General features: G+C 44.0%; 1 protein-coding gene across 1 annotated transcript in view; it reads left to right on the top strand.

Moving 5' to 3' along the window:
- plxdc2b (plexin domain containing 2b) overlaps positions 1-23,611 on the top strand; it is a 103,313-nt gene that overhangs the window by 34,717 nt on the left and 44,985 nt on the right. The window contains exons 2-6 of the mRNA XM_051662231.1: positions 4,218-4,417; positions 20,675-20,821; positions 21,652-21,721; positions 22,871-22,993; positions 23,341-23,459. Of these exons, the coding sequence (XP_051518191.1) occupies positions 4,218-4,417; positions 20,675-20,821; positions 21,652-21,721; positions 22,871-22,993; positions 23,341-23,459 (659 nt within the window). The remainder of the gene's footprint in view (positions 1-4,217; positions 4,418-20,674; positions 20,822-21,651; positions 21,722-22,870; positions 22,994-23,340; positions 23,460-23,611) is intronic.

Raw genomic sequence — 23,611 nt, 5'->3', positions numbered from 1 at the left:
ATTCAATTTCAGGTGCTTAGTTTTTGTGTGACTATTGAAAAAATATTGTGTAAAATGTGTTTATTTCAGCAGTGTATGTCCCATCTGCTGTCATTCAAATGTATTATATATTTTCTATATTTTATACAACCATATCACCCTGCAGCTCTAGACTGGTTACGCACTGAAGCTAAGCAGGGTTGAGCCTGGTCAGTACCTGGATGGGAGACTGTGGCGAGCTGTGCAGGGCCGAGTGGCGTCAGGGCAGAGCGAGGCCGGGAAGAAAAGTAGTGAATGAGGTCCACCTGTGTGCCACACTGGTGTTGTGTTCCAGTAAGGGGCAGCAGGAGTATTTAAGAAGAGGAGACAGTGGCAGACAAGAGAGAGATGCACAAAGCCTGTTTGTTTGTGTCTTTTAATGTTCAGATGTAGCTGGCTGAAAAGCAATGCATGTTTTTGTTTTGTTACACACCGAAAAGTGTTTATTAAATGTCTATGTGTTGGTCAAGCTGGTCCCAGCTTCCTCCTTTGCCATCTTTGAAATGCTACAGAGACCTCTTGGGGAAAACTCAAGTTGCTGCTGAAAGAGCTGCCAATAGGGCCAGCAGGGTGCTCACCCAGTGGTCTGTGTGGGTCCTAACACCCCAGTATAGTGACAGGGACAATTTACTGTAAAAAGGCACCAAGACACTTCTCGTAAAGAATTGTGGTGTAACCCCAGTGTCCTGGCCAAATTCCCCCATTGGCCCTGATCAATCATGGCCTACTAACAGCTGGTGTGCCGTGGCATCATGCAGGTGGATGCTGCACACTGGTGGTTGAGAAGAGTCCCCTGTTCACTATGTAAAGCGCTTTGAGTGTAATGTCAGAAAGTGCTATATAAGTATAACAGTCATTCATATTGTATGTTTGTGCTAATGCTGTTAACCTATAAATAAATACATGTCTTGGGCAGGGCGTTCTCAATACAACAGAAAAAAACTAGTGTAGCTTGCAAATCTTTATTATTAGCTTACAGCGTTTTGGTCAAAGACCTTCTTCAGACATTCTATTCATTTTTCTAAATATTCTTTCAGTTGCAAGGGAAGTATATCACTGTTACCATCATAATTTACCTGAGAAGTTTCATTAATGATGCTGGTGATGTGCTAAACTGAAGAAGATAAGGTGGTGGACATCCTCCTGTCGGCTTGAACTGAAATGTTTTTACACTAAAACTTAATGTCAAGCCATTTTTACTGACTTCTTAGACTGTTCTTTTCACAAAAGAACCTCCGATGCCAGAGCATGCAATGACAGTAAGTTCCTCACTTTCTTTGTGACCACACCAGCTTGTTTGCTTATGTAACACCTGAGACTTTTGCCACGGAGGCCCTTCCACAGCTCTGCCACTCGTGTCTTCCACGGCTCTGCCCCTCTGAGCCTTCCACGGCTCTGTCCACTCCTTCTGAGACTCCTCCTCCTGTGGCTCCGCCCGCTTCTCTAGCGGCTCCACTCACTGCTCCTCCAGAGACTCCGCCCACTCCATCTGAGACTCAAATTCCTGATCCTCCAGCGGCTCCGCCCCCTGAGTCTCAATTTCCTGCGGCTCTGCCCGCTCCACCTCTGGCTCCGCCCCCTGAGACTCATTCTTGATCCTCCAGTGGCTCCGCCTGCTCCACCTTTGGCTCCATCTGCTGAGCCTCCATCCCTGGTAGCTCTTCCCTCGGAGTCCCTACCTTCAACGGCTCCGTCCCCTGGGCCTCCGCCTCCTGTGGCTCTACCTCCTGACCCTCTGCCAGTTCCCTTCCTGGAGCTGCCTCCCAAACCGCTGGACCCCGCTTCCTTCCTGGAGCCACTTCCCAAACCTGCGGACACTGCTCCCTTCCTGGAACCACTACCCTGGCCTCCTTGGTCTCCAGGCCGTCCGGCTGATCAGCCCTAGTCTCCTTGGTCTACTGGCCATCTGCCTAATCAGCCCTGGTCTCCTTGGTCTTCTGGCCAACCGCCTGATCTGCCCTGGCCTCCTTGGTCTCCGGACCGTCCACCTGATCTGCCCTGGTCTCATGACCATTTGCCTGATCTGCCCTGTCCTGCTTGGTCTTTGGACTCCCCGATCGCTACACCTTGGCCGCCTGGTCCGTTTTGCCCTCTCATTTCCCCTGTGCTTTCTTGGACATCTGGTTCCATGGTTCCTGTTCCTCCTATGAACAATTTTTCTGTTTTGGTGTTATGTTTAGAAGTGCCAGGAGTCGCTCTTTAAAGGGAGGCTATGTAACACCTGAGACTTTTGCCCTAGCGGCCACCAGAGGTCACTAGGAGTTTAGAGACTTTTAGTTTGTAGTTCTGTGTTTTGCTTGCCTAGCCTTGTGATATCCTGTTTCCCTCATGTTCATGTGTCTTGTTACTTTTTTATCAGTTACGTTCTGTTATTGGTTCCTGTTTAGTAGTCTTGTTATCTTGTTATTAGTTTAGTCTTGTCATTTGTTGTCTTTGTCATGTGTTTCCCTTGTCAGTTTATTTTAGCCCTCTTGTTTGCATTAGTCCCTTGTTGAGTATTGTTGGTTGTAACTCTGTTTCCATGTTCTGTCTGTCCGGTTCCTAGTTAAGTCTAAGTTTATAGGTAAGTCAAGTCTAGTCATTTATGTTTGTTTTGTTCCATTACCAGCACTGTAAATAAACTGTGCTTGGGTTCACACTTCAGTTACTTCATCTCCGTCTGTTCCTGTCTTCAACCTACCAGAATGTTACAGCTTAATTAAAAATTGTGATTTGAATGCACTTGATTTTAAATTCCTTTCATTGCTGTTCCGCATAATCGCATTTACTAAGGGGTCTAATGCCTTCCTTGTTGGGCGTTTTCATGGCTGTGGATTATGATAATTGTGAATGAACGTGCACGCATGCATTTACAAATGTTTGGAATTCACAAACATACACAGGTTTAACTAACAAATCTGGTGGGTATGAAGCGTTTGTGAATCTGGAAAAAAGTTTTTGTGAAGGACCATTTTCATTTGACATTTCATGTCAAATTACTTAAAATTACTTAAAAATAATTTCCTCTCATATATTTATGAAACTTTTATGAATGAGGTCCATTGAGAGTAAGTGAGGACGAGGGTGAGCTCTGTATCAGGCAATGTTTCACCAAAAAAATAAAAAATACTGGATAATCTGCTGCAAAGTAATCAGAAGTATTTATACTGTAAAACACAACAAACTCTTGGAGCTGAATAGGTAATAACAAGTGGACAGAGAAATGAGAATAATTTTGGATAGTTTTGTTTCATCAAATTTTCCATCCATCCATTCAAACAAACTTGACCAGTGCATAGTACTCTTGGGCTTTTATATTTGTTTGGTGTTTGACGGACACTAAACTACATTCCAGAGTGATTTATTGGTCTCTCCTTTTATTTCTTCTTCTATCTCCCCTTTTTATTTAATCTACTCATTTATCAGGTGCTTTATCTGTTCCATTGTCTTGAGTGCTCACATGATCCCATGATCTCTCCCCCCTTCATTTTCATTGAGAGGAATAGAGGCAACAGAAAGAGCTGAGAGAGCAAAGTAAACACAAGTTTTAATTAAACTCTGATGTGACACCAGAGAAGATGCTGTGCGTTTTTGTTAATGGAGTGTTTTAATTTGCATAACCATTTGCACATGTGATTGTGTGCTTTTATGAGTTGCTGGAGAGTAAGAGATTAAGATTAGGCAGAGGAAGAATAATATAGAGATCATAGAAGGAGAAAAAAAGACTAAACCTATGAGTCTCTTGGCTTGCATTTAAAACAGTTTCTTCATCTTTTACCTTTGACTCTTAGAGAAGACATTGTATGTGTCCATTGAATCACCATCCTTCAGTTTAACAATAAACCAATTGTCAGAGTCCACTGGACTGTCTGCATGATTATACTGCACTACTGACAACAGTTTAACATGTTCAGATGAAAGAAAATGAAGCCATTCTCAAGGCAGAGTAAGAAAAGGAGACTCAAAAACAGTGATGCTTTGTGTTTGTTATGCTTCTTGTGCTAATACAAATATGTGGGTGAAAACTGACAGCCACTAGTGAGACAACTGAAGCTTGTCAGTTATTCATTAATGAAATAATGAAACTGACAATGACCATTGTGAACTTTTAAAGTAATAACCTTTGAAGATTAAATGTTGTCTGCATTTTTGAAATTAAAATTGTGGTCATATTTATGCTTTTAGCCCCATTTAACAGATTTGGGTCTGTTTTTCTCCAGGGTCTGCTTATTCAATTCTTCAAGGATGGTCACAGGATGATGAAGTCACGGTGGAGCTTTTAAGGACGAGACGATGGCTTCTCATGGAGCCCCTTCCAATGGAAACTAACAAAGCCAGTCAAGACAGCTTGGTGCCTGAGTCTCAGGATTCACCTGGAACACTGGCTGATGATGACACAGACAAAAGCTCCCAAATATTGGTAACATTTAAACTTGAACACATTAGACCCATGCTCTATTAAGACATTATATGGATTTTCTCTGAACGGACTAAGGATTTGTAACTAAAATAAAAAATATACCTCATCATCCTCCAATTTAAAGGATAGTTCACCCAAAAATAAATATTCATCATTAACTCACCATCATGTATGTTGAAACCTGTGTGATACTTTAGCAGAATATAGCTACTCTTTTCCATGTAATGAAAGTGAATAGTATCTGATATTTGGCCATTTTGGGATGATTTGTTTCGGCAAATAACCTTGTGGTAGTATGTTACTTCCTAAATCCACTGACAGCTTTCTCAATGATAATGCAGTTTTTTTTTTTTTACAGTGCATTCAGAAAGTATTCAGACCCCTTCATTTTTTTTTTCACATTTTGTTGTTGCAGCCTTATGCTAAAATGGTTTAAATTATTACTTTTTTTCACATCAATCTACACTCCATACCCCATAATGACAAGGCTAAAACCAGATGTTTTATAATTTTGTGAATTTATTAAAAAGAAAAAACTGAAATATCACATTGGCATAAGTATTCAGACCCTTTGCTATGACACTTGAAATTTAGCTCAAGTGCATCCCATTTCTCTGGATCATCTTTGAGATGTTTCTACACTTTGATTGGAGTCCACCTGTGGCAAATTCAATTGATTGGACATAATTTGGAAAGGCACACACCTGTCTATATAAGGTCTCACAGCTGAAAATGCATATCAGAGCAAAAACAAGCCATGAGAACTGCCTGCAAAGCTCAGAGACAGGATTGTGTCGAGACACAGATCTGGGGGAAGGCTACAAAAAAAAATTGGGCTGCATTGAATGTTCCCACATTGGCCTCCATAATTCTTAAATGGAAGAAGTTTGGAACAGCCAGGACTCTTCCTAGAGCTGGCCGCCTGGCCAAACTAAGCAATCAGGGGAGAAGGGCCTTGGTAAGAGAGGTGACCAAGAACCCGATGGTCACTCTGGTTGAGCTCCAGAGATCATGTTCGGAGATGGGAGAAACTGAATGACAATCATCACTACAACACTCCACTGATCTGAGCTTTATGGCAGAGTGGCCAGACAGAAGCCTCTCCTCAGTGCAAGACACATGAAAGCCTGCTTGGAAGGACTCAGGAGAAACAAGATTCTCTGGTCTGATGAAACGAAGATTGTACTGTTTGGCCTCAATTCCAAGCATCATGTCTGGAAGAAACCAGGCACCGCTCATCACCTGTGCAATACCATCCCAACGGTGAAGCATGGTAGTGGTAGCACCATGCTGTGGGGGTGTTTTTCAGTGGCAGGGACTGGGGGACTGGTCAGGGTTGAAGGAAAGCTGAATGCAGAAAATACAGAGATATCCTTAATGAAAACCTGGTCCAGAGCTCTCAGGATGTCTGACTGGGCCGAAGGTTCACCTTCCAACCGGACAATGACCCTAAGCACACAGCTGAGACAACGCAAGAGTGGCTTAGGGACAACTCTGTGAATGTCCTTGAGTGGCCCAGCCAGAGCTCGGACGTGAACCCAATCGAACATCTCTGGAGAGACCTGAAAATGGCTGTTCACTGACGGTCCCCATCCAACCTGACAGAGCTTGAGAGGATCTGCAGAGAAGAATGCCAGGAAATCCCCAAATCCACGTGTGCAAAGATTGTTGCATCGTACCCAAATAGACTTGAGGCTGTAATCGCTGCCAAAGGTCCTTCAACTAAGTGCTGAGTTAAGGGTCTGAATACTCATGTCATATGATGTATGTGATATTTAAGTTTTTTCTTTTTAATACATTTGCAAAGTTATCAAAATCTGGTTTTTGCTTTGTCATTATGGGGTATGGAGTGTAGTAAAAATAATTTAAAGCATTTTAGCATAAGGCTGCAACATAACAAAATGTGGAAAAATATGAAGGGGTCTGAATAATTTCTGAATGCACTGTATTTTGTAAAATATAAGTTTCATTACTTTTGCAGCTTTCTCTCCTTCTGCACGCTTAGTGTAGACTACGCCCCTGGGCGCTTCGACAGCGCTACCGAGAGAGTATATATTTCTGCAAAGAGTATATTTTCCTCTATCAGAGCAACACATTGACGTGAACGTCTTTTTAAAGACACGTCTTTTTAAAGACGCCTTTCCGTCTTTGTGTGATTCCTGGATGTGGTCATTATCTCTTCGTCTCCGATGGCCAGGGGCGCTGCCTCGCGTGTCTGGGCTGCGCTCACACTGAGGCAGCATTCGTGGATGGTTCGTGTTCTCATTGCGAGAACATGACCATGGCAACGTTGCGGTTGCGGCTTTCCTTCTTCCGAGGGAAAGCCACTCCAGCCACCCCCCACGCTGTGCCTTCTACCTACGGGTACGAGGCCAGCCTGGCTGGTGCTGGAGGTGATTTGGGGGGCACGGTCTCACCGGGTAATTCCATGCAGACCTCCCGTTCACCAGCATGCTCGTCTGCCCCCGTCGAGTTCCGAAATGAGACCAGCTCGCCTCACGGCCAGCCTAACATCTCTTTTGGGGCTTGCGAGCAGGATTAGCCCTCGATTGCTGCGACGGAGAGCGCACTGGCGATGTCGGATGCCGAGGACTCGACTGGGCTGCCACCTTCGGGTCTGCCCACCCAGTCTGAGGCCAACACAGAGCTGACCGCCATGCTTGCCCAGACTGCTGCAAGTGTCGGGTTGGACTGGAACCCTCCACCCTCCCCTGAACCCTCGCGGCTAGATGACTGGTCCCCCCCCCCCCGGTCCACTTGTTCATGGAAGTACACAACGAGCTGACGAGGTCCTGTAGGGCACCTTTTTCTGCCCAAACTCGACTTCCCAGGTCGTCTGCTCTCACTACCCTCAACGGCGGGGCGGCCCATGGGTACGCGGAGATCCCTCAGGTGGATAAGGCGGTTGCAGTGCATCTCTGCCCGCAAAACACCGCCACCTTGCGGGATTGTCTGACGTTCCCCTCCAGGGCCTGTAGGACTACATCGTCTCTGGCGACTAAAGCCTACAGTGCCGCTGGACATGCCGCCTCCGCCCTGCTTGCCATGGTCCTCCTGCAAGTACACTAGGCCAAGGCATTGAAAGAGCTGCACGTGGGTAGTCCTGATACCGATGTGATGCAGGAGCTGCGCTCAGCAACCGACCTCACCCTCCAGGCAACAAAGGTCACGGCGCGAGCACTCAGGCAGGCGATGTCCACCTTGGTGGTCCAGGAGCGCCACCTGTGGCTGAATCTGGTCGAGATTAAGGATGCCAACAAGGCTCGCTTTCTCAACACTCCCATCTCCCAGATCGGCCTATTCCGCGACACCGTCAAGGACTTTGCCCAGCTGTTCTTGGCAGTGAAGAAGCAGACAGAGACGATACAGCACATCTTTCCCCGGCATGGCTCAAGATCCCATACCCCATCTGTTCGCTGAGGGCGTCCCCCTATGGCAGCGAAAGCCCAGCCCTAGCCCAGTTCTCGGCCCCAGCATAGAGACCCCTGCAGGAAGCTGATGCCCCCCCGCCTTACGACCGGGTGCAAGGACCCGGAAGGCTCCTAAGCACCCCTGAGACGGACAACCCAGGGAGGGAGATGTCCGCTGCTACCATGGAGCTGGTATCCAGACCACTCCGTCCCCCGGTGGAGGGCCAGGAGGTAAACGTTATGTTCCCTTTTGTTTTGTGTTCGCCGCACCCCTAACGCGTTCAAAAAAAGAGTGGTTTCCTCACTCCTTGGGTCACACAGTCAGTGTTTACTACCGCCGTTATCACATCGACCGGTCACTGAGCACCTGCGACTTGGACATCGCGAACGCGAGCCCCCTGCCTTTGCATGCCCAACCGCACCACACTCACACCCACGGCCAGGCAGTTGTGACGAGCTACGAGGACAGTCATAAAGTCCCTCCTCCCTCATTGCTGACCCCCCCAACGCCGGGTACATGGAGCAAGGTAAGTGCTTCGAGGGCCCCTCAGCACAGCCACGAGTTCAAGATGAAGCAAGGCTCCTCGACGTGGCGTCCCCTGCTCCCCCCGCTGCGAGACTCCACCCACAGGTACATTAAACGTGATTGTCCCCGTAGTGCCCCTTGTCCGGAGCTTGGACGCATGGTTAGCGCTTTCCAACCCGTCACGATGGCTGGTCAGGACCATCCGTCTCAGCTACGCGATTCAGTTCGCCAGGCACCCACCCCGGTTCAGCAGCGTCCGCTTCACCTCTGTGCAGGGCGAAAACACCACCACCCTGCGTGCGGAGATCGCGGCCCCTCTGCAGAAGGACGCGATAGAAGGCTTTACAGCCCTTATTTCATCTTACCTAAGAAAGGCAGTGGGTTGCGACCAATCTTGGACCTGCGAGTTCTGAACTGGGCCTTACACAGACTCCCGTTCAAGATGCTGACACAGAAGCATATTTTGGGGTGCGTCCAGTATCAGATTGGTTCACGGCAGTAGACCTGAAGGATGCGTACTTCCGCATCTCGGTTCTACCTCGACACAGTCCCATCCTGCGGTTTGCTTTCGAGGGCCGGGCATATCAGTATAGGTCCTCCCCTTCGGCTTGTCCCTGTCGCCTCTCGTCTTCACGAAAGTCGTGGAGGCAGCCCTTGCCCCGCTAGGGAAGTGGGCATTCACATCCTCAACTATCTTGATGACTGGCTGTTTCTAGCTCACTCTTGAGACCTGTTGCGTGCACACAGGGACCTGGTGCTCAGGCACCTCAGCCATTTAGGGCTTTGGGTCAACTGGGAAAAGAACAAGCTCTCCCCGGTTCAGAGCATCTCTTTTCTCAGGAAGGAGTTGATGCATATGAGACCGCTCCAGCACTGGCTTCAGACTCGAGTCACGAGATGGGCATGACACCGTGGCACACATCGCGTGGCCATCACGCCGATCTCTCACCACTTCTTCAGCCCTTGGACAGACCTTGCATTTTCACGGGCAGGGGTTCCCTTACAGCAAGCGTCCAGGCGTGTCGTGGTTACGACAGATGCTTCCAAGTTAGGCTGGGGTGCCATGTGCAACGGGCACGCAGCCGCTGGCTCCTGGACAGGACCGCGACTGTGTTGGCATATCAACAGCCTCATGTTGTTGGCGGTACTGCTACCCCTGCAGAGGTTTTGCGTTGATCCAGGGCAAGCGCGTGTTGGTCTGGCCAGACAACATGGCAACGGTGGCGTATATAAACCGCCAAGGCGGCTTACATCCAAGTTGCATGCCACAACTCACCCGACGTCTCCTCTTCCGGAGTCAACAGCGACTGAGGTTGCTGCGGACCACTCACATCCCAGGCGCCCGAACCGTACAGCAGACGTGCTGTCATGGCAGGTGACGCTCAGGGGAGAGTCGAGACTCCACCCCCAGTGGGCCAGCTGTTTTGGAGTCGATTTGGCGAAGCACAGGTAGACTTGTTTGCTTCCCGGGAATCCTCCTACTGCCCACTCTGGTATTCTCTGACGGGGGCTCCCCTCGGCACAGACATGCTGGCACACAGTTGGCCCAGGGGGCTGTGCAAATGTGCGCCCCTCCCCCAGTGAGACGGCTTGCACAGACTTTGTGCAAGGTCAGGGAGTACGAGGAACAGGTCACCTTCGTGGTGCCGTACTGGCCTGCTCAGACTTGGTTCTCAGATCTCACGCTCCTCAAGCCTCCTGGCAAGTCAGGCAGGACCTCCTCTCTCAGGGATGGGGCACCATCTGGCACCCATTTCCAGCCCTCTGGAATCTCCATGTCTGGCCTCTGGACAGGACGCGGAAGATTTAAGTAGCTTACCACTGGCAGTGGTAGACACGGTCACTCAGGCCAAGGCTCCCTCTATGAGGGAGCTATTTTGCCCTGGAGCGATGTTTGTTCACAAATTGGTGTTCATCTTGAGGCGAAGGCCCCCAGTGATTCACAGTCGGTCAGTGCTTCCCTTCCTGGAGGAGTGGCTGTCCCCCTCCACCTTGAAGGTGTATGTGGCCGCCATAGCGGCGCACCACGACGCGAAAAAATAAATAAAAAAGGTGGACGGTAAGTCCTTGGGGAAGCACAACCTGATTATCAGGTTCCTGAAAGGCGCCAGGAGGCGGAATCCTCCTAGGATACGCCTCTTTCCTCAGAATCTCTCCGTGGTCCTTTTGGGCCTTCGGAGAGCCCCGTTTGAGCCCCTACAGCCAGTTGAGCTGAAAGCCCCCTCTTTGAAGACGGTCCTCCTGACTGTGCTCACGAAATCCATCAAGAGGGTTTGGGACCTGCAGGCGTCCTCTGGCAGCGACACCTGCCTTGAGTCCGGCTGGAGTGTTCTCACGTGGTCTTGAGACCCCGACCGTGATATGTGCCGAAGGTTCCCACGACCCCTTTAGGGATCAGTTGGTGAGCCTGCAAGCAAAGCTGCCCCAGGAGGAGGTAGACCCAGCCTTATCGTTGCTGTGTCCGATGCGTGCTTTGCTTATCTATTTGGATCGCACGCAGAGCTCTAGGTGCTCTGAGCAGCTCTTTATCTGCTTTGGTGGACAGCGGAAAGGGAACGCTGTCTCCAAACAGAGGCTTGCCCACTGGATCATGGACACCATCGTACTGGCATACATGTAGGTGCTCCACAGGTGTCGGTTACTCCGGTAGCCCCCTGTGATATATTTTACACAGTACAGTCTCCCTGTCGGCAGACCCACGTCTCCCTTGGGCAGAGCTCTCTCTGCCCCTGGTCGCTGTGTTGTAGAGCTCCTCCCCTTCGAGGCAGGACCTACCGCGCCTCTTCCATGTGCGGATGGTCAGCCCACGTGGCGTATTGCCATGTTACCTCCCCTTTGGGCAGGATGTGGTCTCCGCGGGGTCTTTTCCCCCTGAAAGAATAGGAAAGGAAAAGAGCACCTTCCCCGGCACATGTAATAGCGTTAGATGGCTCCAGCCGAATCTAATACTCTGTGGAGAGAAACATAGAGAGAAAAGGCTGCGGCTGGCGCGGCCTGCTCCCATGCTAGTTACGTCGCTTCCCCTCCTCAGGGGTGTGGGGAACTACATGACGTCTTTCGGGGTGTTGGGGGAGGCTACGTGCAGACTGATGCACCTGCTGTTATGCACGCAGCAGCTTGCTTGCACCTGCATCGGCAGTTCACGTGACACGGTCCAGCTGTCGTGCCGTTTTTCTATGGGGACCCCTAGTGTCACTACATCGATAAAACGTCGAGTGAGTGACAGAAGGGGAACGTCTCGGTTACTGTTGTAACCTCCGTTCCCTGATGGAGGGAACGAGACATTGTGTCCCTCTTGCCACAACACTGTACTATCCTCTGAAATGGCCAAGACCTTGTCTCGGCTCCTCAGCACCAAACCTGAATGAGTGGTTGCGAGCCAGCTCCTTTTATATCCGTATGTCCGGGGGAGTGGCATGCAAATTCCACTCGCCAATTCTCATTGGCCTTTTCTCAAAGATTAGAGGTGTTTGGGGCTCCCAAGAGCAACCCCTAGTGTCACTACATCGACACAAAGTCTCATTCCCTCCATCAAGGAATAGAGGTTACAAGAGTAACCGAGACATTCTCCCCTGCAAAATGTAAATTTTTAGGAACCAAAAAAATTTAAAATATTTCTTGTCAAATTAGAATATCTTAGTTTTACTGGTATCTGTGACCAGATGTTCAAGAGATATTGTCAGTAAGGATGTGCACGAGTAATCGAGTACTCATTCTGCACCAGCTACTCAAATTATTAAAAACACTACTCGAATATTGCAAATTAATTTTCCTTTCTGCATTTTTCGAGAAGGATATAGCTGCAGGCAATGCTCCAAATCACCATTAAAGATTCAGGGAACCACTTACCTAACCCTTTCCCTAACCTTAACCGACAGTGGAAGTGACGCCCCCTTTTGGAGTTGCCGCAACCCCCTTTTGGAATAACCACGCCCCTTCCAGAGTAACCCCGCCCATTTAGGAGATTCCACCCCTATTTGGAGCTCTCCGGCCTGGAGCTGTACCTGCTTGTATTTTTCTGCCGTGATCAGAGCTGAATTACACTGTATTTTCCCTCTGAATCTCTAAATCTCAGTTACAATTGAGTCCCCTGCAGGGCGCTGTGGATATGTGTTGTCAAGGTGTTGGATGGTAGAAAAATATAATAATTGTATGTGCCTTTAAAAAGCAAAGTGTGGAAATACTTGTAATATTGTGATTCTTACAGAATTCTACTCTATTTGTATTCGGTTCTTGTTTGAGCCATGCAAACCAACAGATGGAAAGAAAATGTGAAGCGAACTTGGAATCTGATCAGACCAGTGTGTGCCAAAAATGAAAATTCTCTCACTGTTTACTCACCCTCATACCATCCCAGATGTGCAGGACTTTCTTTCTTCAGCAGAACACAAACAAAGGTTTTTAGAAGAATATTTCAGCTCTGTAGGTCCACACAATGCAAGTGGATGGTGATCAGCACTTTAAAGCTCAAATTTAAACAACTTTCAGCAACTTTCACCACTTGTTTTTCTGAAAATAACATGTGATAGCCTTTATGTAGACTCAGAGCTTATACTGTATATGTGCATTACACTAATGCTGTAAGTATTGGTTTCTATGTAAGCTCCGGGTGAGTGCAAATGTTTTTTTTTCCTCTGTTATTTTCAAATCTTTTTTGTTTTACATTTTTATTAATGCATATTGTTCATTTTTTATTTATTTTTTAATATTTATCCCCTTTTCTCCCCAATTTGGAATGCCCAATTCCCAAAGCACTCTAAGTCCTTGTGGTGGCATAGTGACATGCCTCAATCCAGGTGTCCTTAATAGCTTCACACTATTCTCTGTGGCATCCACACACAACTTGCCATGCACCCCACCGAGAGCGAGAACCACATTATAGTGACCACAAGGAGGTTACCCCATGTGACTGGGTTGGTAGTCACCCCATGTGACTGGGTTGGTAGTCAGCATCTTTACTCGCTGAGTTACCCAGACCCCTAATGCATGTTGTTCATTTAATTTTCCCAAATTAAAAGCATAGTTTGCTGAATTTATCTTATTTTAAAACAGTTCTTGGTAACGTTTGTTAATAAAACAAAATACAGTACTGTGCAAAAGTCTTAGGCACATAAGATGTTTCACAAACATTTGTCCTGAAAGACTCCCAAACATTCCTTTTGCAAATAGAAAAGATTAGAATAGAAGAACAGGGAGCCCTGCAACAGATGACCCCCATAGAGCTCCCCTCTGAACACCAAGTCTGGCTGGGATTACATGAAGAAGCAGAAGCATTTGAGACAGCCTAAATAGATAGAAGAACTATGGAGAATTCTCCAAGAAGCTTGGAACATCCTATCTGCCAACAACCAAGAAAAGTGTGTCCAGGTGTATCTAGGAAATTGGTGCTGTTTTAAAGGCAAAGGTGGTCAAACCAAATATTGATTTAGCTTTAACTAGACTTTGTATGATGTTAATTGATAAATGAAAACTATTCATGAAATTATTATTGAAGAAATCCTTACAATGCAACATTTTTCACAAGTGCTTAAAACGTTTGCACAGTACTGTATAAGGTGTCATACATGTTATTTTTAACATGCATTTTAATTTAGAGTACACAGTACAGACACTTGCTTCTTCAAGCGATAAAGTTGCTGCATGTGACTTCACAAAAATCAGCCTCAATGTCTTTGCCTGTCATAGTAAGGAAAGACTTTTTTAACATTCTATAAATTCTATAAATCATTTTTAAAAACTAACAGCCGATTAATCGGTTATCATCCTTTTCCACCACCTTAGTGTAACGGGGTTCACAGGATGGGTAAGGTGAAGATGGAAACTGGCAGAACAGTCAACATAATTTTCATGACATAACTGAACTTAAACAAACATAAACACACAGACACACACACAGACACACACACACACACACACACACACACACACACACAGTGGCTGTGTGTGTCTCTCTCTCGAACTGGCACCTCCGGCTTGTCTTTATCTTCCTCCCTGCTGATCAGGACAATTCAGCGCCGGGTGTGCGTCCTCACGGCCCGGCCACGCCCTCCTCCTTGTCACACTCCTCCACAGCACAATTCAGGCCAGGGAAACCTTCGACCTTTCTGGAGCCCTGGGAGAGACGAGTGGAGGGAGAGTGGAGAGGTAAAGAGCGAGGGGAGAGACAGAGAGAGAGAGAGGAGAGAGAGAGAAAAACTCGCTCACCAGTCCCCGGATATACCGTTGCTTGGTCCTCAGCCACTCCTCTGCCCTCTGGCGGAAGACAGCCGCTCCTCCCCTGGCGGACGGCAGTGAGTACTCCGACCCCTGGCGGATGGTAATGGCTCTTCCCTTCCTGGCAGACAGCAGCAGTTCCTCCAACTACCAGCGGCCAGCAGCGACTCCTCCGTTCCCTGGCGGACGACCGCAGCTCCTCCCCTGGTGGACGGCAGCGGTGAGGACTCCACGACAGCGCATCCCTCCTCCTTCCCGTGTTTCAGTACCAATGTAACGGGGTTCAGGATGGGCAAGGAGGAGATGGGAAATGGCAGAACAGTCAACCTAACTTTAGTGACATAAATCAACTTAAATAACATAAACACACTGACAAACACACAGCACACACAGAGTGTTTCTCTCTCTCCCTCGAACTGGCGCCTCCGGCTTGTCTGTATCCCCCTTCCGGCTGATTAGGACAATTCAGCGCCGGGCGTGCATCCTCACGGCCCGGCCACACTCTCCTCCTTGTCACACTTAGTTATCGATATCTGCAAAATCCACTATCGGTCGACTTCTACACATAAACACACTTCCTCTAAAGTGTTCTAATGAGGAAAGAAAAGAAAATGATTGGTTAATTGAGGTTTGGTTGAAACCTATTCCTTACTTTTTCATAGAAAGTAAAAGCCCCATGTGTGTAGAGAGACAGAAAGCAGGACATTCCCGCAATGTGGTCATTATCTTCGCATGAAAAACATCACAAGACGTTTTATGTGCTTGAGTTTTCAAGATTGAATTAGTTACCCACATGATGTGATCGTTTATTTTTGTATGTGTGCTTGTAAAAATCTAACCTCAGCAAAAGAGTAGAGGGAACTGGGATTTTTTGTACAAAATTGTATTATGCTGATGGTGTTTGATGCTGTTTGACCAAATCTGCTGCTGATAATGTGTGTATCTGTAATGATTACTTGCATCTGTTTGCTGTGTTTGTTTGCGAGTGTATAGAGTGTACTGTATGCATTTTTTTTCTACTGCCCGTTTTCTTTGATGTTGTTTTATGAGGCTGTGTGTGATGTGGTTTCAGTGTTTGATCTACAAGCTACTGTATATATAAACACATTCCTGCACATACGTACACCCACACACACCAGGTGCATCATTTATATCGCACACAAGAAAGTTGTTTTCCTTTGTCATTTTTATTCGTGTTTCAAAGCTCTGAATTTCAATTGCGTTTTTATTACATGTCCTCAGGCAAGAAAGTTTGCCTTAGTTTCCGCTTCTGTTGCGTTGCTTGCCCTCCATTATAATGGATTAAATTGACAAATATTTAATATTCACCTCTCCTTAAAAGACAGGTTTCTTTCTGAGAATTATATTATTCATATAAATTCTGCACTGCATTGTGTAGTAGGGTGTTTGGTAAAGTGATGCAGGCATCTTTGATCAATTGTCTCAGGGTTAGACTCTGCCTCTTCTAACAGACCTCGTTGACACACACACAAACACTCAAAGCCCTTCTTTTATCGCTAAACAAACCACCCTGGACGTTTACTGTGGAGCCCTGGATTATACCCAAGAGTCCTTAAAATCTCTACTGACTAAAATTGTTTATCTCAAGGAACCAAAACACTTCATACGAAATCGAAGAACTAACAGGTGTGAGGTCATTTAGAACAAAATCTGGCCAAAACAAAGGTGTTTTTGAATTTGTTTCGGGTGTTCATAGCAGTTCTAAACACCTTGGTCCACGTCATTGGTAGGTGTGACCTGGAGCTCCACCAACTTTGAGGCAAACAGTTGATTCCCTTTAAGTCAGTTAAGGTCAGTCAAGATTAGTCAAATTGAACAGAGTAATCAGCGAGCTGCTGCAAACTTACCTAAATCTGTACGATCGTTCGCATAGAGACATTTTCCAAGAACATGACAAGCAGTTTTTTCCCCGTTTTATTAGTCTTCAGAAGAAATCAAATCTACTCAAACACTCTTAAGTGCTAATTCTTTCATGTGCCATCTGCAGCCGAAAGCCATTCACACACCACAAAGACGTTGACCTTAAAGAAGTTAAACAGCAAAAGTTCAACTTTCATAAAGGGGTCAGGGTCCAGTGTTTAACTATTAATTAGTCAAATGTCTTGCTGTACTTTCAGAGCAAATGAGCAAAAAATCGTAATTAATATATAAAAATGTGAGAATAATCATGACATAATCATGATCTTGATCATGTGATCAAATGTTTTTGTGAACAGACATTCAAATTGGTAGTAAAAAAAGTTCAGATAGTAAACAGTTCACGGCTTATTTAAAAAAAAAAAAAAAAAAACATGAGTTAGTGGGCCTGGGTAACTCAGCAAGTAAAGACGCTGACTACCACACCTGGAGTCGCATGTTCGAATCCAGGGCGTGCTGAGTGACTCCAGTCAGGCTTCCTAAGCAACCAATTGGCCTGGTTGCTAGGGTGGATAGAGTCACATTGGGTTAACTTCCTTGTGGTCACTATAATGTGGTTCTCGCTCTCGGTGGGGCACGTGGTGAGTTGTGCGTGGATGCCGCGGAGAATAGCATGAAGCCTCCACACGTGCTAGATCTCCGCGGTAACGTGCTCAACAAGCTACGTGATAAGATGCTCGGATTGACAGTCTCAGACGCGGAGGCAACTGAGATTTGTCTTCCGCCACCCGGATTGAGGCGAGTCACTATGCCACTACGAGGACGTAGAGTGCATTGGGAATTGGGCATGACAAATTTGGGAGAAAAAGGGGAGAAAATCAAAAAAAAGAAAAAAGGAGTTAAAAATGAGACAGAACAGATTTGATCTTTGAACAGCGAGGTATTTCCATGAGTTAATGTTCTTTCCGTAAGTTGATTGTGTTCTTCTATCCCTGCCCAAAGTATTATCCTGTTACCAATCAGTACTTAAGTTTTCCATCCTATTCATTTGCTTGGCAGATTGCGTCTGCGGACCTGCTTATTGTTAAAATGTCATGATTTCTGGAGTTGTGTACATTTTATGTTTGTAAATCGAAATGACAGAGACATCTGAGCACATGTGTTGGCCTACACATATTTTTAGATTTTCTGATTCTCCAGGCAGAGTCCAGAATAGCCATACTGTTGGCACTGAACAATGCTCAAAGTATAAACCTCTTTAACATATGTCCAGCACTGCAAAAGCACAAACAAACAGAAATTGCACCTGTCTGTTTTTGTTTGGGAAAGTGATTGTATTTGTTTTCAATACTGAAAACCCTGAAATGGTGTTTGTTTTTAATGTGAGAATCAAAATTGGCTCATGTCTTGGTTCCCAACTGTAAAAAGCCTGCCATAAAAGTATGTATTGTGCCCATATATTGTATATATATATAATGTACACAATTTTTTCCATTTTTCTTTTATCACAAATAATATCCTATTCTATTATTTCTCACAAAAAGCACCATGGTAATACACTTGTTTATTTATTTATTTTCAGACATGGTCTGTGATAACCCCATGTTTTTGACATGTGTCATAGTAAAACCATGGTATTTTTTGAAGTACCTTGGAGTACCATGACAGTGTCATGAAATATGAACATGATCAGTCATTCAGTACCATGGTATTACCCTGGTAACGTGGTGCACGGTGCGAAGGTATGATGAGAAAGTGCGAGCACGAGGTGATCGACTGTGTTTCGTGAATGCTACAGGGTCCTTGAATAACATATAACATGTGAGTAAGGACAGACGGTGGAGTTTCTGGTGGCCCCCTAGGGTATGATGGTTCCCCCCTAGGGAGTTGGTGCCCTACGCAGACTGCGTAATATGCTTATAGGGAGCTGCGGTACTGTGGTAGCCCAAAGGTATTTTTCTGAAAGTGATTAGTCCAATGGTTTATTAGTTTCAACAAAACCAAACTGGCTTTGGCTAAACCAGACAGCTCCTTAACTTTATTTCAATATTCTATAAAAGACTAATTTAATTTATATCACTGAAAGCGACGCTACCGCTCCCATTATAATGAATAAATCTGTCTACACTAGTGGTACACGATGTCGGAAATGCGGTAGCAATCGAGTATTATTCTTTTGGTGAACACAATATATGGAGTGGACTTTTTATCTGACCTGTTACTCGTCTGAGGTAATGGCACTTCGATGTTCCAGGGCGAATTCAAAACTGCATTTTTTGCTTCCTTGAAGGGCACTTCTGTGGGAGGGAATGCTAATCGAAAGCTCCTTCAAAATGAAAATGAGAAAATTAATCTTTTCTCGGAGGGCCCTTCAGCAAGACTGTTAGTGAAGGGTACATTCATACAGTAATGCCATGTTTCCTTTAGAGTACCCACTTCAAGGGCTCTGCAGTTCGGAGTGAGTATATGGCATAGGGAGAATCACTTGCGACTGGAATTCGCCCCCGATCTGCTGTAGCACACGCTCTTAAAGACACCTCCGCTTAATTTTTCTTTAATATGCCCGCGATTTACAAAGAAATCTCATAATAACACATTTTTACTGTTATTGTGAGATTATGACAAGATTTTAATTTTGTTTTATTTAACTATTTTAATGTAATTATTAAAATGTCTCCCCTTTTTCTGGATGACCAAAAGGGCACCTTTAGATTTGCGCCCCTGCTGCCCTCGTTCTGTGCACGTCAGTGGTGCTGAGCTCTTTCTGCTAAATTTTTAAAAGGAAAAATCTGAAAATTCTGTCATAATTTACTCACCATCATGTCATTCTAAACCTGTGTGACTGTCTTTTTTCTGTCTTTTTTCTTTGTTCTAAACAGTGAAAGAGAAAATAACAATGGCTGTCAAGACAAAAAAGCACCATTATATTACAAGCAGATTAAACTCCTAGTCCTCTAAAACTATAGTAGATTATAGTTTTGTCTGAGGAAAAGACCAAGAGTTGAGTTGTTATTTACTGAAAGAAAGATACCAAGAAACATAGTTGTTAAGCTTGCCTTGTAAATGTAGTAAAATTAAGTAAAATTACTTATGATTGCTCACTACTGTAACTTTGTAACCCTACTTTAACTCTGTATGCTTCCATTCCTCCCTTTTAATTCAACTGAGACTTTTAAAGAATCAAGAAATTCTGCAAACATCAGTGTAAGCCAGTGCCAGAAATGAACGTTTCCAATAAGGAGCAATATTTTCCCCCTGGATTTGATATTCAGTGGCATTTTTTTTACCTACAGTGTAACATCCTTTTATATTAAATACTTACATTTAATTAAATTATTAACATTAAATCATTCGGAGTAATTGCATTTTATGCAAAAAATGTAGGCCTGGAATTTAATATTAAAATTAGGGCTGGGAAATTTAACGCGTTAATTGTGCGATTAATATTTTTTGTTTAACGCTTTAAAAAAATAACGCAATTAATGAAGTATCCGTTGTTTTTTTTTGTTTTTTTACTTCCTGAAATGCCACGAGATAGGAGAAAGGTGTCCTGAGTTGTTCCTGGCAGGCTACTCAGCCTTACAGGCTCAGATTAGGGTGGGGTTGGGGTTAGGACATCTGCTGCCTGTCAGTAACAAACCTAGGCACTTTTGTACAATGGAACTGAGACTGAGAAGGACCTGGCCATTCAGCAAGCTGCAGTCAGGTATACTCGTAGAGACTGAATGGCAACCAGAGAAAATAATAGTTTTGATATTTTAATTTTGATATATTGAAATGCGTCATGTACCATAATTTAATTGTTATTAATCACAGAAAAAAGTGCAATTAATTAGTTAAAATATCGATTCACAGCCCTAATTAAAATAAATCAGTTGTCACAATTAAAACACATTCATTAGGAATTAATTCATTATGTGGAATTTTTTTGCCCCCACATGTTAAATTTTGATGGGCATTTTTGTCACTTTTTGTGGCATTTTTGCCCTGAGCCCCTGTTAATTTCTAACACTGGGGTAAGCATATTTACAGTGCTACAAATGCTAAATTCATAATAATTTCTTTATGCAATATTCCTGTATATTGTATTTGTGAATAAACTTAACACAACAGCACCACTATTCTTTTGTGAATTCCCGCCATAAATGTTTCTCTTACACTCTTTGGTTTTGTCTGATTGACTGAGAGTAAGCCTCAAGCACTGACTGCCTGTTTGCTTTTTCCTTGTAGGAGGACACAGATCATAATTACTATACCTCAAAGACTTATGGCCCCAGTGACCCTATGAGTAAAGAATTATGGGTAAATATTGATCAGATGGACAAAGAGAAGGTGAAGATTCATGGCATCCTGTCCAACACACACAGACAAGCGGCGGTAAGACATTGATTATTTACACCAAAAATCACACTCAAATAGAACGGACACATACTATAGGTTGGAATGCAATTAAATTAACATGAAAAACACTCATTTAAGAACAATTACCTTTCACATTATTTATAAAAATTAAGATAAAATAAAATTGTAATTCACACAAAAACAAAAATTCACTCATACTGTCACATCTATTTAAGTACTTTATTCTCAGTAAAGTTTGTCAAATGACACTTTCTGCTATGTAAAACAAGAAAGATATTTTTTAAAATGCAGTTTTACTCCAGAAGTTTGCTACCAAGTATTGCATAAAATGTTAAGATTGCATAAAAATACAGTTAAAATGCAGTCATGGTTAACTGGAATGAGCTTATCCAAAAGAGCATCAGTTACAGTCATGCAGCCAGTTACAGGATTACATTTTTTGTGATAAAAAAAATCAAATACAACAAGAGTGCAATTTATTCTCAAGATGGTTAGCTGACCAGATTTGAATGGAAAGTTTCCAGTAGCACCAGCTTGAAAACTTTTTAATGGTCCTTGATGTTGAGTACAAATAAATTTTTGACCACAAATACTCTCTTTACTGAGACTAGTTACTCAGAAGAAGTCTTTTACCTTTGTTGATGAGGGGATGTTTTTTGCCCGTGAAAAGTTCAATGGAAACAATAGTATCCATAGTAGTTAGTGACGAACCTGAAAGCCTATCACACAATAACACAATGTCCAACCATATATCCTTCAACCATACTGTAACACTTTATATTTTGAAAATGTGTGATCTTTTGATCAGGCTTCTAAACTTCTTCTATGTCTTGTTTTATCTTCAGCGGGTCAATCTCTCCTTTGATTTTCCATTTTATGGACACTCTTTGCGAGAGATCACTGTTGCAACCGGAGGTAAGTGAACCATCTGTCTGCACAACCAATGAGGTTCTGTTAGTTTATAAGAAAGCATCCACCTGCCTCAATGTGATATGAGCATTATAGCTGAAGCAGAGTGCGAGCTGAAAGAAGAATATATTTGATTATTTCTTTCTTGTAGGCAAATGGACATGACTGTGAGTCACTGTGTTCTAGTGGAACAGGCTGTATTTATCAAGAGTGAAAGGGTCTTTTTAATGAAGGCTGACAGTGCAGGATATAGATATGATATGAGAGTGTGTGTGGGGATTTTTATTATGATTGTGGTTCATGTGACTCACACTGGCTGTTGGAATGTATTTGAGGTGAAGGGGTGAAAGCGAAGGAAAGCTAGAAAGAGAAAACCGCCATACAATTTCTCCCTATAATTACATTAAGCATCACTAAGAAGTTAAATACGGTGAAAGAGAAGTGATCTTTAAGTCCCAGTGATGCTGTGTTCTGAAGATTGTACAAATCATGTGTTGTATGATTGGTACATAATGTACCCATCTTTGTACATATATTTTGATCCTATAGCCACGTTAGTGTGGATTTCAGTATGGGGAACACCTCATTGTCAATTTTTACCTTACAAAATGCACATAATGCTAAAATAAAAAATTTGATTTTAGAGAAATGTTCTTTTGTCTGTCTGCTTGCTTGTGTGTAATGGTGGGCTCTGTTTTTGCTTAATTAAATGTAATGGGTTTTTCAGTGCACTGTGTTCACAGGGTAAGTTGGAATAGCCAGCACAGTCCAGCTCGGCTGAATTCCTGTGGAAAAAATTGCATCGATTTATGCAGGCAACTGTAGAAGGCACATTTTAGATTATGTACGTGTGTGTGAAACTTCTCTCTTTCTGTGTGTTGGATGGAATGAGGCATTAATATGGCTAATTAGAGTATTAATCACTTTGGAGACAAGCCAGGGCTGTTTGCCAGAATGAATAAATGAGGAAGGAGTGCAAAGAGATGGAGAAGTGGAGAGAAAAGCACACATTCATGCATTGGCAACAAAAGACACTTTACTCAGACGAATCGAATTTATTTTGATCTTAAAAATCACACTTTTAAAATGTATGGTTATGTATAGGATTATTTTGTCAGATTGTGCTTTATGGATTTTCTGTGTTTGTATTTTCAGGGTTCATCTACACAGGTGAAGTGGTGCACAGAATGTTGACAGCCACACAATATATTGCTCCACTCATGGCAAACTTTGACCCCAGCCTGTCCAGAAACTCAACTGTCATTTACTTTGACAATGGTAAGAGACAGAGGCAGCGGACTTTGTGTATGCTTGTGTATTTTTGAGACAATCTGAAATATATATATATATATAGTGGAAATATATGGTGGTACAAAAATAAATACAATATTGACTATATGTCAAACCTACCAATCTCCAGACACACGCACACACACACATTAAAACATGCCATTAACTTGCCATAAATTAAGTGTCTCAGGTTATTTTTTTTAAGGTGCTATTGATATGTGCTCTTACAAGCTCTGAAATTGGAGGACCTTCTAACTGAAGATTTTATTACTAATATTAGTAATAATCTATCTTATGCATTTTTGTGGAATTTGTAAATTGTGTGTGTTTTATAGGAACTGCCTTGGTAGTGCAGTGGGATCATGTCCATCTCCAGGATTCTTATAATCAAGGAAGCTTCACATTCCAGGCCACGTTACACAGTGATGGGCGAATTATCTTTGCCTACAAAGAGGTCTAATATGTTTTTTCTTTTCTTCCAAAGTATTGCAACCATCTAGTCAGAAGTAATTCTTGGAAACTCTCCTGCGTAATCAGATAGGATGTTTCTGTGATTTTCGATTATTGGAAAGCTCATTCAGCCTGTAAACCTCCTAACTGAATTAG

Source organism: Myxocyprinus asiaticus, chromosome 1 (genome assembly GCF_019703515.2).
Source record: "Myxocyprinus asiaticus isolate MX2 ecotype Aquarium Trade chromosome 1, UBuf_Myxa_2, whole genome shotgun sequence".
NCBI lineage: Eukaryota > Metazoa > Chordata > Actinopteri > Cypriniformes > Catostomidae > Myxocyprinus > Myxocyprinus asiaticus.
The sequence above is the reverse complement of the archived record's forward strand: the minus strand, read 5'-3'. Positions and strand labels throughout refer to the sequence as shown.